The 15,851-nt window shown below is 47.5% G+C and overlaps 1 protein-coding gene across 1 annotated transcript in view; it reads left to right on the forward strand.

Annotated features, from left to right (window-relative positions):
* Positions 1 to 15,851, forward strand: part of FAT3 (FAT atypical cadherin 3) — a 198,911-nt gene that overhangs the window by 87,193 nt on the left and 95,867 nt on the right. Inside the window, exon 14 of the mRNA XM_084845398.1 lies at positions 8,854 to 9,243. Within this exon, the coding sequence (XP_084701524.1) occupies positions 8,854 to 9,243 (390 nt within the window). The remainder of the gene's footprint in view (positions 1 to 8,853; positions 9,244 to 15,851) is intronic.

The following is a 15,851-nucleotide window of genomic DNA, read 5'->3' on the forward strand; positions in this document are numbered from 1 at the left end:
AATGTCAGATCAGTGAATCAAGGTAAGCTGGAGGTGGTCAAACATGAGATGGCAAGACTGAACATTGACATCTTGGGAATCAGCAAACTAAAATGGACAGGCATGGGCGAATTTAATTCAGGTGACCATCATATCTACTATTGTGGGCAAGAATCCCTTAGAAGAAATGGAGTAGCACTCATAGTCTACAAAAGGGTGGGAAAAGCAGTACTGGGGTACAATCTTAAAAATGATAGAATGATCTCAGTACAAATCCAAGGCAAACCTTGGGGAAGAGCAGAGGGTATTTCCAAGTAGCGCCAGAAAGAGTGAAGCGGCTGGGCCAAAGCTGAAAGGACACTCAGCTGTGGATGTGTCTGGTGGTGAAAAGAAAATCCGATGCTGTAAAGAACAATATTGTTTAGGAACCTGGAATGTCAGATCAATGAATCAAGGTAAGCTGGAGGTGGTCAAACATGAGATGGCAAGACTGAACATCAACATCTTGGGAATCAGTGAACTAAAATGGACAGGCATGGGCGAATTTAATTCAGGTGACCATCATATCTACTATTGTGGGCAAGAATCCCTTAGAAGAAATGGAGTAGCACTCATAGTCAACAAAAGGGTGGGAAAAGCAGTCCTGGGGTACAATCTTAAAAATGATAGAATGATCTCAGTACGAATCCAAGGCAAACCATTCAACATCACAGTAATTCAAGTCTATGCCCCAACCACTGATGCCGAAGAAGCTGAGGTTGATCGGTTCTGTGAAGACCTACAACACCTTCTAGAACTAACACCAAAAAAAGATGTCCTCTTCATCGTAGGGGATTGGAATGCTAAAGTAGGAAGTCAAGAAATCACCGGGATAACAGGCAGGCATGGCCTTGGTGTACAAAATGAAGCAGGACAAAAGCTAATAGAGTTTTGCCAAGAGAACACGCTGATCATAGCAAACACTCTTTTCCAACAGCACAAGAGACGACTCTACACATGGACCTCACCAGATGGTCAATATCGAAATCAGATTGATTATGTCCTTTGCAGCCAAAGATGGAGAAGCTCCATACAGTCAGTCAAAACAAGACCTGGAGCTGACTGTGGCTCAGATCATGAGCTTCTTGTTGCAAAATTTTGGCTTAAATTGAAGAACGTAGGGAAAACCACTAAACCATTCAGGTATGACCTAAATCATATCTCTTATGAATATACAGTGGAGGTGAGGAATAGATTTCAGGGATTAGATCTGATAGACAGAGTGCCTGAGGAACTATGGACGGAGGTCCGTCACATTGTTCAGGAGGCAGCAACAAAAACCATCCCAAAGAAAAAGAAATGCAAGAAAGCCAAGTGTCTGTCTGATGAGGCTTTACAAGTAGCTGAGGAAAGAAGGGAAGCGAAAAGCAAGGGAGAAAGGGGAAGATATATCCAACTGAATGCAGAGTTCCAGAGAATAGCAAGGAGAGACAAGAAGGCCTTCTTAAATGAACAATGCAAAGAAATCGAGGAAAACAACAGAATGGGAAAGACTAGAGATCTCTTCAAGAAAATTGGAGATCTCAAGGGAACGTTTTGTGCAAAGACGGGCATGATAAAGGACAAAGAAGGCAGGGACCTAACAGAAGCAGATGAGATTAAGAAGAGATGGAAAGAATACACAGAAGAACAAAACAGGAAAGATCTTAATGTCCCTGATAGCCATGATAGTGCGGTCACTGAACTTGAGCCGGACATCCTAGAGAGTGAAGTCAAGTGGGCCTTAGGAAGCATGACTAACAACAAAGCTTGCGGAGATGACAGTATTCCAGCTGAGTTATTTAACATCCTAAAAGATGATGCTGTTAAAGTGCTGCATTCAATATGCCAACAAATTTGGAACACTCAACAATGGCCGCAAGACTGGAAAAGGTCAGTTTACATTCCAATTCCAAAGAAGGGCAATGCCAAAGAGTGTTCAAACTACCGCACAATTGTGCTCATTTCACATGCCAGCAAGGTGATGCTCAAAATCCTACAAGCTAGGCTTCAGCAGTATGTGAACCGAGAACTACCGGAAGTACAAGCTGGGTTTCGAAGAGGCAGAGGAACTAGAGATCAAATCGCCAACATTTGCTGCATCATGGAGAAAGCAAGAGAATTCCAGAAAAACGTCTATTTCTGCTTCATTGACTACGCTAAATCCTTTGATTGTGTGGATCACAACAAACTGTGGCAAATTCTTAAAGTGATGAGAGTGCCAGACCACCTTACCTGTCTCCTGAGAAACCTGTATGAGGGTCAAGAATCAATAGTAAGAACCAGACATGGAACAACCGAGTGGTTCAAATTTGGGAAAGGAGTATGACAAGGCTGCATATTGTCACCCTGCTTATTGAACTTATATACAGAGTACATCATGAGAAACACTGGGTTGGATGAATCAGAGGTCGGAATTAAGCTTGCTGGGAGAATTATCAACAACCTCAGATATGCAGACGATACCACCCTAATGGCAGAAAGCGAAGAGGATCTCAAGAGCCTCTTGTTGAGGGTGAAAGAGGAGAGTGCTGGTTTGAAACTCAACATTAAAAAAACTAAGATCACGGCATCTGGCCCTATCACTTCCTGGCATATAGAAGGGGAAGAAATGGAAGCAGTGACGGATTTTACTTTCTTGGGCTCCAAGATCACCGCAGACGGTGACTGTAGCCATGAAATTAAAAGACGCTTGCTCCTTGGGAGGAAAGCTATGGCAAACCTAGACAGCATAGTAAGAAGCAGAGACATCACCTTGCCGACAAAGGTCCATCTAATCAAAGCTATGGTTTTCCCAGTAGTAATGTATGGCTGTGAGAGCTGGACTATAAGGATGGCTGAGCGCCGAAGAATTGATGCTTTCGAACTGTGGTGCTGGAGAAGACTCTTACGAGTCCCCTGGACAGCAAGGAGGGCAAATCAGTCCATCCTCAAGGAAATCAACCCTGAGTGCTCATTGGAAGGACAGATCCTGAAGCTGAAATATTTTGGCCACCTAATGTGGAGAGAAAACTCTCTGGAAAAGACCCTGATGCTGGGAAAGACTGAAGGCAAAAGGAGAAGGGGACGGCAGAGGATGAGACAAAAAGTCACCGCTGCAGCTCACCAAGCAGGTTAGGGCCAAGACAGAGTTGAAAAGACAGAGCAGAAGCATAGCATGAGGTGGAGGACAGAAGGAGGAAGGAAAAGCCAAGCCATGCATGATTGAAGAGTCCAAGGAGGAGGACGCTGGATGGAGAGGCAAGTGATAAGTACAGAGAAAGAAGAACTGAGAGGCAAGTGGAGAGTAGATGGAGAAGGGACCTCTGGAGAAGAGAAGTCTTCTTGGCTAGAAAGTGGGGGCAGCCAGGCAGACAAGAGTAACTCTGGCCAGTCAGAGTGGAAACAGAGGATAGGGGACTTGCTCTGACCACCTCTATTAGCTACTTCCCTTGGACCCAGAATCTTATGCTGAACTTCACTTACCTGTGTCTGCACAGCCTAGATGAAAAGTGGCCAGTGGTGAGCTTTGGGCTTTGGAGTGGCTGCGGGAGGAACGCAAGGTGGAGACACCAGAGAACGGGAGGCTCAATCTGATCCCTCAACCAGGAGTGCGAGATGGAACCCCTTGCCTTGAAACGGAAGTGCGGGGGAGGGGGGTTGGCTGACTAACCAGTGATGTAATGAGCAGCAGATAGTATCCAACACTTACCTGAGCATAGTATCTTAATGGAGATCATGGAAGATGGGTGCTTCAACATACCCCTCCCAGGGGAGGCATGGACCTCCCCCCCTCTTTCTCTCAACATGGAGAGAAAATACTAAATTCCCAAGACTGTCAGCCCCATTATAAGACATGCTATATGGTTTTCTTCCTTATCTCAAACCAGTATAAATGGATCCCTCATGACAGCTACATACAGAAAAAATGCTAAAATGAAATCTTCCAAATCCTCACTGACAAATAAAAATTGCAGCTATCTATAATGACAGATTTATATGTCATATAACCCACCAGTGCCTTGTCTCACACTGAGTCCAGGGGGAACTGCTGCAATACAAATAAATAATAGTAATGATAGATGATGAAGCTATCATTTAAATGACTTGCATTTGTAATGAATTCGGAATGCCATGAAATATATCCTCGGTGTATCAAATAGGCAGATAATAAAATCGTCATTTAGATGTCACGTATCTTTAATGGCTTTGGAATGTTTGGAAATATACCCTAAGTGTATCGACATGGTAGATGATAAATGGTAAAATTATAATTTAAATACCATTTATTCTTAATGACTTTTTCAAAGCTTGATGTCATGGTCTTGGTTGAATCAAGAAGGGGTATTTAAAAATATACCTCTGGTCCTTGGAGAATCATCTAACCATTGGTAATACAATTTAAACAAGACTCTGTATCTTGTTCCTCCTCTTTATGAATATGGCTGGAGAAAAGGGAGTCCCCCAGATCTCACTGGTGAGGCACTTGTATGTCTGCTGTGTCAAGCAGAAAATAAATGTAGTTTACATAGCTTTTGATCAACTTTTTCTTTTTGTTTTATGCTCCGCTCCTGTCACTGTAAAGTAGGGGTGCACGAAAGTCACTTACCCGGTCTCGCAGCTTTTTGTGGTGGGGGGGAGGCACTTCGCTGCTCCCCCCGCGAAGTTCAGGCCGGGGGGGGAGGCTTCCCGCCTCGCCCGGCCGAAATTCAGACCGGGGGGAGGCTTCCCGCCTCACCCGGCCGAAATTCAGGCCGGGGAGGAGGCGCCTCGCCTCGCCCGGCCGCGAAATTAAAAGTAAAAAAAAAAAGCCCCCGTGATAGGCTACGTGACGATTAACGTAGCCTATCACGGCTGGATCTGCAAAGTCAGCCATGATAGGCTACGTAAATCATCACGTAGCCTATCACGGGTGCCTTTAAAAAAAAAAGGACGTACGCAAATGGCGGCCCCCATAGGGAGCCGCCTTTCGCGTTCCTTATTTGGTCGCTGTAGTCTACGTAAATCTTTACATAGACTACGGCAAAAATAAGGGCAATGCAAATAGCCCTTAAACACCCCGTCACGGGGGCGTTGTTGTTTTTTTTTAGTTTTATTGGAATGGCGGCGGCGGCAGCCGGTCGAAAGATCGGCTGCCGCCCCTGACGAAGACCCGACGAACCGCCGCCGGGACCCGCCGCTGGGAGGGACATTCGGGAAAGATAAGTCCCGTCCCGGGGGGGGTGGGGGGGCGGGGGGGCGGAGAATTTCTCCCCGAAACTTGTTCGGGGGGCCGAACACGTTGGCGCTCGGCCCCCCGAAGTTTCAGGGAGAAATTCTCCGCCATCCCTACTGTAAAGAGAACTGAAATACTGTCACAAAATTTTAAATTAACAGCCTAGGCCTGGAAGGGGATCAGTTGTTCTGGTGTCTCTGATTAATGCCAACACTGTAGTTTCTGCTTTCAAACAATAGGGCCACAATTCCACAACTGCCTCTGAGGATAAGGAATCACCAGTTTCAGCACATTGTTGTTTCTACAACAATGTTCCTTGTTTGTCGCTTCCATTGCTGGGCCGTACAAATAAACCCAACAACACGGCAATGTACGTGCCTTTGTTTTGGCATTTGTGCTTAATGAGGTTTCAAGTAGCGGTCCCACTGCCGTGAAAAGAGAGATGGAAATCACAGAGTACTTTCTCTTCAGGCTTGGAGTCAGCCACAACATACAAATCTCTGCAATTAGGGATGTAAGAACTCACCCTAGTTCGAGTTCTCCAGGCACTCACCAAAGCAGCGCGCCTGCTTGCATCCCCCTGAACCTGTGCTTGAGCCACCCACAAGTTCGGTGAATTCCCCAGTGCTCACCGCGAAGCTGTTCGGTGAGCGCCGCCATTTTCTGGGATGATACCTCTAATATTGCGCATATTTAGCTTTCCCAGCACCAAAATGCGCATATTTGAATATGTGCATTTTTTAACTTCCTGTTTTATGCAGACATCAAAGGCGCAAAAATGGCGGCACTCACCGAACAGGTTCACGGTGAGTACTGGGGAGTGCGAGCAGGCACAAGCAGGGGGTGAACAAGGACAGTGTCTCGGCAGGCACAGTTCAGGGGTTGCGGGCGGGGGTTGCTTGATGAATTCCCGAACCCCAACCTGTGCTCACGACATCCCTATCTGTAATACAGCTCATCGCCGAAGTTGGCTCTCTCATCTAGCAGATGTCTCAGCCCCAGGATGTTACAATGAGAGATAGACACCTTCTAAATCATGGTGGGGAACTAGTCCTCCATGGGCCGAATGATGTCATGGGGCATAGCCACACCCACTGACATCATTGGCTCCCCGGCCAAAGGACCGACTGGAGCTTTTCAAGATGGTGCTTTCGCCAGGGAGCTGGCTTTGCTTGGTCTTCCCCACAAAGTGGTCCTGTAAGTGCCAGTCGAATGCGCAGCCTGGCTTCCCTCCCGCTTTTTGCTGCTCACGCCGGGAACAAGAAGCAGAAGCAAAGCACCCTTGGCTGGGATTTGGAGGAGCTGCTACAAGCGCCAGCTGAGTGCACAGCACTTAGAGTCCTACTCCCAGTTGGGAAGGGGAGCAACACACAGGGGAATCCCCTTGTCCTCTTTCACTGCAGATCAGAGATTACAAGTGGAGTCCTATCTCCACCTCTTCCCCAACCCCCGGTAGCCTCTCAGCCATTGGGGAGGGGAATGGGCAAAGACCATGGAAGGAGCCCAAGCCTCTGTGGGCTGGATGGGGGACCTCTGCAGGCTTACTTAGGCCTGTGCACCAGAGGTTCCCTATCCCTGCTCTACATCAAGGACAATGAGGGAAAACAGACTTTGAAATAGGGGCGCTTCCAAGTAGCAGCTTCCCCAGCAATGGTAGTGCCAGACAGGAAGCTCCTCAAAGCTGCTGCCATTGCTAGCTTTGACCTGCCAACTGTTCTGTGTTGCCCTGTGTTGGTTCTGCTGCTCTTTTCTTCATAATCTGTATAGACCTGAGCTTTCAACATAAGGATAGGTTATGCTTCATTTCTTTTTTCCTACCCAGTGTTTTCCCCACGGTGTTTGTTGGTCACACCTTGCCTTTAGCTCCCGATGGTCCACACAGTAGTTTTTCGCATATTCCTTTTGGTTTTCATCTTCCTGCTGAGTTTGTAATTAAAACTTTAACAGCCATTGTCTGTCAGAGGTGGCTCAGAAGATTGTGGTAGGACAAGAAAATCCAAGAGATTGTGGCTCAAGAGACTGTGGTGGGGCATGAAAATCCCAGATATTGTGGCTCAAGAGATTGTGCTGGGGCAAGAAAATCCCAGAGATTGTGGCTCAAGAGTCAAGAGATTGTGATGGGGCAAGAAAATCCCAGAGATTGTGGCTCAAGAGATTGTGCTGGGGCAAGAAAATCCCAGAGATTGTGGCTCAACAGATTGTGGTGGGGCAAGAAAATCCCAGAGATTGTGGCTCAACAGATTGTGGTGGGGCAAGAAAATCCCAGAGATTGTGGTTCAAGAGATTGTAGCTCAAGACATTGTGGTAGAGCAAGAAAATCCAAATGGCACCCCGTCCCTATAGCGATAAAATGACAATAAACAAAATAATTGACACTGGAGAGCCAGCATGGTGTAGTGGCTAGAGGGTTGGACTAGGAGGTGGGAGATCCGGGTTCTAGTCCCCACTCGGCCATGGAAACTCCCTGGGTGACTTTGGGCTAGTCACTGACTCTCAGCCTAACCCACCTCGCAGGGTTGGTGTGTGGGAATATTGGGAAGTAGTTGATAAATTTGCAGATAGCAGTTGCAATGAACAGTCTGTTAAGACTTATAATCAAGGTAAAAATGAAGGATACAAACTTTATTCAAGGGAAAAGAAAAGAAAATACATAGTCTTCTCAGCTGCTGGAAAATAAAATAGCACCTCATTACAGATGGAAGAGAAAAAAGGGAGGAGACGAGATAAGAAGGGAAGTGGTCAAGATATAGGAGCAGAAAAGGGCAATTAAAGACAGCTAAGCCAGTTAACTCCTTATTTACCAGAGAGAGGATTAGTCAACAAGGACAGAAAGATTATCACAACTGGCACGTCCCACTGGCCCAAACAATTAACTAACAAGTGTCGCTGCCCATTTCTAACGTGTTGTGAGGATAAAATGGAGAGGAGGAGGAGGACTATGTATGCCACCTTGGGTTCCTTAAGGAAGAAAAAAAGGCAGGATATAAATGTAATAAATAAATAAATACTTCCTGTCTTCAGCACTAATCCAAAAACCCTGAGCAGGTGTGGTTATCCAGCTTCATGACTCAGTGGCTACTAGTCAGGATGGCTAGATGCTGCCTCCAGTATGGCTCTGTATACCAGTCTCTGGGGAATATGAGCAGGAGTGTGCTATTGTCCTGCTTGTGGGCTTCCCACAGGCATATGCTTGTCTACTGCGTGAACAGATTCCTGGGCTAGATAGGCCATTGATCTGACCAACACGGCTCTTCCAGTGCCCTTATGTTCTTATGATTGGCCTATAGCAATGTGTGAGAGTTTGCTGGTGATGGGCATCCCAACCAGTAATGGGATCAGAGCCCCCATTGTGATGGGATCCAGATACCAATCTAAAGTAGCCAAAGGGGTCATGTTCCGGAGTCAAAAAAGAAACAGCCGCACCAACTGAATTCCCAACGTATTTCGACACTTGGTCTTTGTCAAGGGAAAAACTCTTGGAGATACTTTTGGAGGATTCCCTCTCCCTTGCTTCTTCCAAAGAAGGAGGATTTCCTCTCCCTTTGGAAGACGCCTGCTGGGGTCTATTTCTCCCAGAGCCAAACTCTCCCCTTTGTTCACTGCACCCCATTGCTCTTCTTAATCAAGGAGACCTACTATTTTCTCTTCTTCTCTTTTTTTAGGTGTGAATAGAAAGATTGTCTATTCCCTAGCAGACTCTTCAGAAGGCTTTTTCTCTGTAGACAAATCCTCGGGAATCATCATTCTGGAACATCCCCTGGACAGAGAACTTCAGCCTTCGTATAATGTCACCGCCAAAGCCTCCAACCAGGGCATTGTGCAGACGTTGTCCTCATTCGCCACGGTTACAATTACAGTTCTGGACATAAACGACAACCCTCCTGTCTTTGAGAGGAGAGATTATCTCGTGACAGTGCCTGAGGACACCACCCCCAGTGCTGAAATTCTCTCTGTTTTTGCCACAAGCAAAGACATTGGTTCAAATGCAGAGATCACCTACATCATCAGGTCTGGTAATGAAAAAGGGAAGTTCAGAATCAATTCAAAGACAGGTATGCAAACAACAACAACCAGGCTCATAAAACAGCATAAAAATAAGTCTGTTGTATACAAGAAGGGTAATAGGAGGTGTAAAAAAGATAAAAAATGTGCCCCAGTCCAGGACACTGCAGGAGTACCAAAAGACTGGGTGTGTGAACATATATACGTATAGCTTATATATAGATATATACGTATGCTTATACATATACATTCATTCATATGTCTTTATGAATTTATACTGCACTTTGATCCATAAGTAGGGATGTATGCACTATGTAAAATCCGCTCTGTCTGTGTTTCGCGGATTGTCAGGCGTGTTTTGTTCTATCATCCGCCCACAGATGTATGCGAATTTCTTTTTCGTCATGTGGAAAATACACAAATAATTACATATTTACATAATTTAACTCAGTACGTAACATTTAGCATATTGTCCTCCATTCCATTCAATGTTTCCTCAGCAGAAACTTACATATTTTCCTACAAATTCATATGCTTAAATTTTGGGAAAGTAAAAAAAAAAATCATCCAGAAGTCCACGGACTCTGCGCGGCCTGAGGGGGGTGCTCCACAGTGGATTCTGCAGGTCAGATTCCTAAAAATCCGAGCTCATTTTGGTCCGTCTCGAATTTCTCCAGCATCCCTCTCCATAAGTGCACAAAGCATAGGGGTGCACGAAAATCACTTACCTGGTCTCGCAGCTTGATTCGCAGTGGGGGGGAGGCGCTTCGCTGCTCCCCCCGAAGTTCAGGCCGGGGGGGGAGGCTTCCCTCCTCGCCCGGCCGAAATTCAGGCTGGGGGGGAGGCTTCCCGCCTCGCCCGGCCGAAATTCAGGCTTGGGAGGAGGCGCCTCGCCCGGCTGCGAAATAAAAAGTTAAAAAAAAACACGCCTCCGTGATAGGCTATGTGACAATTTACGTAGCCTATCACGGCTAGATCTGCAAAGTCAGCCGTGAAAGGCTACGTTAATCGTCACATAGCCTATCACGGGTGACTTTAAGAAAAAAAAAAGTGCGTACGCAAATGGCGGCCCCCATAGGGAGCCGCCATTCGCGTTCCTTATTTGGTCCCTGTAGTCTACGTAAATCTTTACGTAGACTACGGTGAAAATAAGGGCAACGCAAATAGTGTTGCCCTTATTTTCGCCGTAGTCTACGTAATCTTTACATAGACTACAGCGACCAAATAAGGAACGCGAATGGCGGCTCCCTATGGGGGCCGCCATTAGCCGTATGCGCTTTTTTTTTTTTTAAGTCACCCGTGATAGGCTACGTGACGATTTACGTAGCCTATCACGGCTGACTTTGCAAATCTAGCCATGATAGGCTACGTTAATCGTCACGTAGCCTATAGGGATGGCGGAGAATTTCTCCCCGAAACTTCGGGGGGCCGAGCGCCAACGTGTTCGGCCCCCCGAACAAGTTTCAGGGAGAAATTCTCTGCACCCCCCCGCACCCCGCACCCCCCCGGGATGGGACTTACCTTTGGCGAATGTCCCTCCCGTCGGCGGGTCCGGCCGGCGGTTCGTTGGGTCTTCGTCCGGGGCGGGAGCGGCAGCCGGTCTTTTGACCGGCTGCCGCCGCCGCCATTCCAATAAAAGAAAAAAGAAAAAACGCCCCCGTGATAGGCTACATGACGATTAACGTAGCCTATCACGGCTAGATTTGCAAAGTCAGCCATGATAGGCTACGTAAATCGTCACGTAGCCTATCACGGGTGACTTTAAAAAAAAACAAAAAAGCGCGTACAGATAATGGCGGCCCCCATAGGGAGCCGCCATTCCCGTTCCTTATTTGGTCGCTGTAGTCTACGTAAAGATTACGTAGACTACGGCGAAAATAAGGGCAACGCTATTTGCGTTGCCCTTATTTTCGTCGTAGTCTACGTAAAGATTTACGTAGACTACAGCGACCAAATAAGGAACGGAATGGCGGCTCCCTATGGGGGCCGCCATTTGCATACGCGCTTTTTTTTTTTTCCAAAGTCACCCGTGATAGGCTACATGACGATTTACGTAGCCTATCACGGCTGACTTTGCAGATCTAGCCGTGATAGGCTACGTTAATCGTCACGTAGCCTATCACGGGGGCATTTTTTTTTTAACTTTTAATTTCGCGGCCGGGCAAGGCGAGGCGCCTCCTCCCCGGCCTGAATTTCGGCCAGGCGAGGCAGGAAGCCTCCCCCCCGGCCTGAATTTCGGCCGGGCGAGGCGGGAAGCCTCCCCCCCCGGCCTGAACTTCGCAGGGGTAGCAGCGAAGCGCCTCCCCCCCACCGCGAAAAGCTGCGAGACCAGGTAAGTAACTTTCATGCACCCCTAGTAGCCTATCACGGGGGATGTGTTTTTTTTTACTTTTCTTTGAATGGCGGCGGCGGCAGCCGGTCGAAAGACCGGCTGCTGCCCCTGACGAAGACCTGCCGAACCGCCACTGCGACCCGCCACCGGGAGCGACATTCGGGAAAGGTAAGTCCCATCCTGGGGGGGGGGGCGGAGAATTTCTCCCCGAAACTACTTCGGGGGGCCGAATACGTTGGCACTCGGCCCCCCGAAGTTTCGGGGAGAAATTCTCCCCCATCCCTAACAAAGCATTGTGCTTTCAATGCAATGTAATCCTTACAGCAACTCTGTTAAGTAGGCCAGTTTTATTACTCTCATATTACATATGGGCAGAGCTGGTACTGATACTTTGTGGTGCATTGACATTTGAAATGCATACTTGACCTATAGGTCATGCACCGAACCCCTATAGATTCATGGTCAATTGTATTTATTAGATTTTTATTCCACCCTTCCTACAAATAATTGAGGACAGTGTATTTGGTGTCTCTCCCTCCCCTTTTTTTATCCCCATAACAATCCTGTGAGGTAGGTTAGGCTGAGAGCAAATAACTGGCCACATGTCACACAAAGAAAATTTTATGGCTAGCAAAGATTTGAACCCAGGCCTTTTCCTAAGTCCTACATCTTAGCTAGTAACTGGCCAAAAATAGGCACTTCTCAAATGCGGTGGCAAGTTCAGGAATGCATGAGATCTTTTGCATTCACGGTTGTGAAAGGGGCAAGTTCTGATAATTTGCAAACTGAAACTAAATTCTCATACATCCTTGGCTGTAAGCATATTAATTAAGATTTGAAAAATGTGTTCTCCCTGTACATATTTGTTGTAAATTACCCCTAGTCTTATGTATATGGACATGATCCTCATACCTGTATATCTGGAAAATGGTGGCTTTACAGACTTGATTCTACGTAGTGTGTGCAGACCATAGGCATGTCTTTCACTCTCCTTGGATATATCATTATGAAAGTCGAGCCTTCACCTGTATTTGTATTCCTGGACATGACTTTAGCTCAGGTACATATAGATGGGTCTGCTTCACTTTTCTTTATTAAGGCATTTTCATTATACCAGCTGAGTGTTCTTTTTAATCCGGGGACATCAGTAAGTTGACAACTGCTTTATCATACCCACCTAGTTTCGGATTTGGGATGTACGAAACTCACTTACCTTTTCGCGGATTGATTCATGGGGGGAGGCGCTCCGTCCCTCCCCTCAGAATTCTCGATGGGGGGGGAGGCGATCCGGTCCTCCCCCCGGAATCCTGCCCGGCCGCTTCCGCTCCACGGCAGCTCCGTGGAGCAGCTGGCCAGGGCCATCCGCAGCCAGATTTCTGGCCGCGGACAGGCTGGTGCGGACGCAAATGGCAGCTGCCATAGCCCAAAAAAACACCAACATACGCAAATGGCGGCGGCTACGGCGGCCGCCATTTGCGTTCCCTATTTTTCGCTGATCTAGCCTACGTAAATATTTACATACGCTATTACAGCAAAAAAAAGGGCAACGCAAATAGCATAGTGGGCGCTATTTGCGTTCCTTTCCCCCCCCCTCTTCTAGCCTACGTAAATATTTACGTCGGTTATTTTGGCGAAGAAAGGGAACGCAAATAGTGTAGTGGGCACTATTTGCGTTCCTTTTTTTTTGCTGGTCTAGCCTACGTAAATATTTACGTAGGCTAGAACGGGGGGGAAGGAACGCAAATAGCGCCCACTATGCTATTTGCGTTCCCCTTTTTTTTTTGCCGTAATAGCCGACGTAAATATTTACGTAGGCTAGAATGGCGAAAAATAGGGAATGCAAATGGCGGCCGACGTAGCCGCTGCCATTTGCTTACGCTGGTTTTTGTTCTTTGGGGGGGGGTTAGCCGTGATAAGCTATGTAAATACTTACATAGCCTGTCACAGCTGCAAGGACAGCAATGGCAGGCGCAGCAGCCTGGCCGCGGCCAGCCAGGAGACCAGCCGCCGGAGCCGCCACCGCTGAATCCGCCCCCCCAGGTAAGTTCCATCCTGGGGGGATTCCGCGAGGGGGCAGGGGGCAGGAGGCCGTTCCGCCATGGATATCGGGGGGGCGGATTCTAAAGAATCCGGCCTCACTGGGATCCGTGGCGGAATTCTCTGCCATCCCTATTTCAGATAGGTTGAACAGTAGGGGTGCATGAAAGCCACTTACCTGGTCTCGCAGCTTGCTTCGCGGTGGGGGGGAGGCGCTTCGCTGCTCCCCCCGAAGTTCAGGCCGGGGGGAAGGCTTCCCGCCTCGCCCGGCCGAAATTCAGGCCGGAGAGGAGGCGCCTCGCCTCGCCCGGCCGCGAAATAAAAAGTTAAAAAAAAAACACCCCCATGATAGGCTACGTGACGATTAACGTAGCCTATCACGGCTAGATCTGCAAAGTCAGCCGTGATAGGCTACGTTAATCGTCATGTAGCCTATCACGGGTGACTTTGAAAAAAAAAAAAAGCGCGTACACAAATGGCGGCCCCCATAGGGAGCCGCCATTCGCGTTCCTTATTTGGTCACTGTAGTCTACTTAATCTTTACATAGACTACAGCGACCAAATAAGAAACGCGAATGGCGGCTCCCTATGGAGGCCGCCATTAGCCATACACGCTTTTTTTTTTTTTTAAGTCACCCATGATAGGCTACGTGACGATTAACGTAGCCTATCACGGCTGACTTTGCAAATCTAGCCGTGATAGGCTACGTTAATCGTCACGTAGCCTATCACGGGGGCGTTTTTTTTTTTTTTTACTTTTATTGGAATGGCGGCGGCGGCATGTCGACCCTTCGACCCTGTCGAAGACCTGCCGAACCACCGCTGGGACCCGCCGCCAGGAGGGACATTCGGGAAAGGTAAGACCCATCCCGGGGGGGGCGGGGGGGCAGAGAATTTCTCCCCGAAACTACTTCGGGGGGCCGAATACATTGGCACTTGGCCCCCCGAAGTTTCGGGGAGAAATTCTCCCCCATCCCTATTGAATAGGAAAGATGAAAATGGAGTGATAAAAATGGACTTGCCAAGTCAAGCCTTATTGCAATCTACAGAAAGCCGTGGCTTAAAAAAATCTAAAAAATGCATTCAGAAATATCATCAGGTTTTATCTTCTCAACCATTGCTTGTCCCCACATTTGCCTTGCGGGCCCTTGGGATGGAGCCGTTATTTATTTATTTTAAATACCATATGCCCTGACTCTTTTCGAAATGGGCTCCAGATGGCTCACAATAATAAAACATTGTGCAGTTTTATATAAGCATATACATGAAACAATCATGAAACAGTAGTCATGGTAGAACACCATTTACATAACAAATTCCAAAAAATCAGCTAAACAGCAGCAACAGCAGTTCAGAAAACAATAATCAACAAGGGAAGAACATTAGTATACCAAACCAAAGGAAATACTCTGCTGAAAACCTTCTTAAATAGCCATGTTTTAACAAAATGTTTTAATACAAGGGTTGCCACTCTCTCATTTCCCTCCACTCTCTCAAGCTTTGGTTCCCCAAAGGTGCCTTATATAGGCCTTAGCCACCGGTGGGCTCTCCTTCTCCTTGTGAATGTCCCAGCCTTGCGAGATGCCAAGGTCTCACAAGATGCCCAAAGCCCAAGAAATCTAATTGTTTCCAGCCTGTGTTTCCTGGCCCTCCTGTCTTAGTAGGAACCACAGTCGCTCCTGGCCCCCAGTAATTTATTTATTTATTTATTAAATTTATTAATCGCCCGTCTGGCTGGTCACCCAGCCACTCTGGGCGATGTACAAGCATATAATAAAACAGTTTAAAACGATAAAATTCTACAATAAAAACATTTTCTAAAATACCCTAACCCACCCCAAATGCCTGCCTGAACAACCACGTTTTTAATGCACTGCGGAAGCTCATTAAAGAGGGGGCATGGCAGAGTTCCCTAGGGAGGGAGTTCCACAGAGTGGGGGCCACCACAGAAAAGGCCCTCTCCCTCGTCCCCACCAGTCTAGCTGTCCTGGCTGATGGGACAGAGAGAAAGCCATCCAAGGCTGATCTTGTTAAGTGGCCTGTCTGGTGTTGCTGGAGGCGCTCCTTAAGATAGGCTGGGCGGAACCATATAGGGTTTTAAAGGTCAAAACCAACACCTTGAATTTGGCCTGGAAAACAACTGGTAACCAATGCAACTCCTTCAGCACTGGAGTGATGTGATCTCGCCGGCGGCTGCCTTTAATCAGGCGAGCCGCCGCGTTCTGTACTAGCTGCAGCTTCCGAACCGTCTTCAAGGGTAACCCCACATGGAGCACATTACGGTAGTCT

Source organism: Heloderma suspectum, chromosome 3 (genome assembly GCF_057233095.1).
Source record: "Heloderma suspectum isolate Gila_16-S chromosome 3, 16-S_ref, whole genome shotgun sequence".
Lineage (NCBI taxonomy): Eukaryota > Metazoa > Chordata > Lepidosauria > Squamata > Helodermatidae > Heloderma > Heloderma suspectum.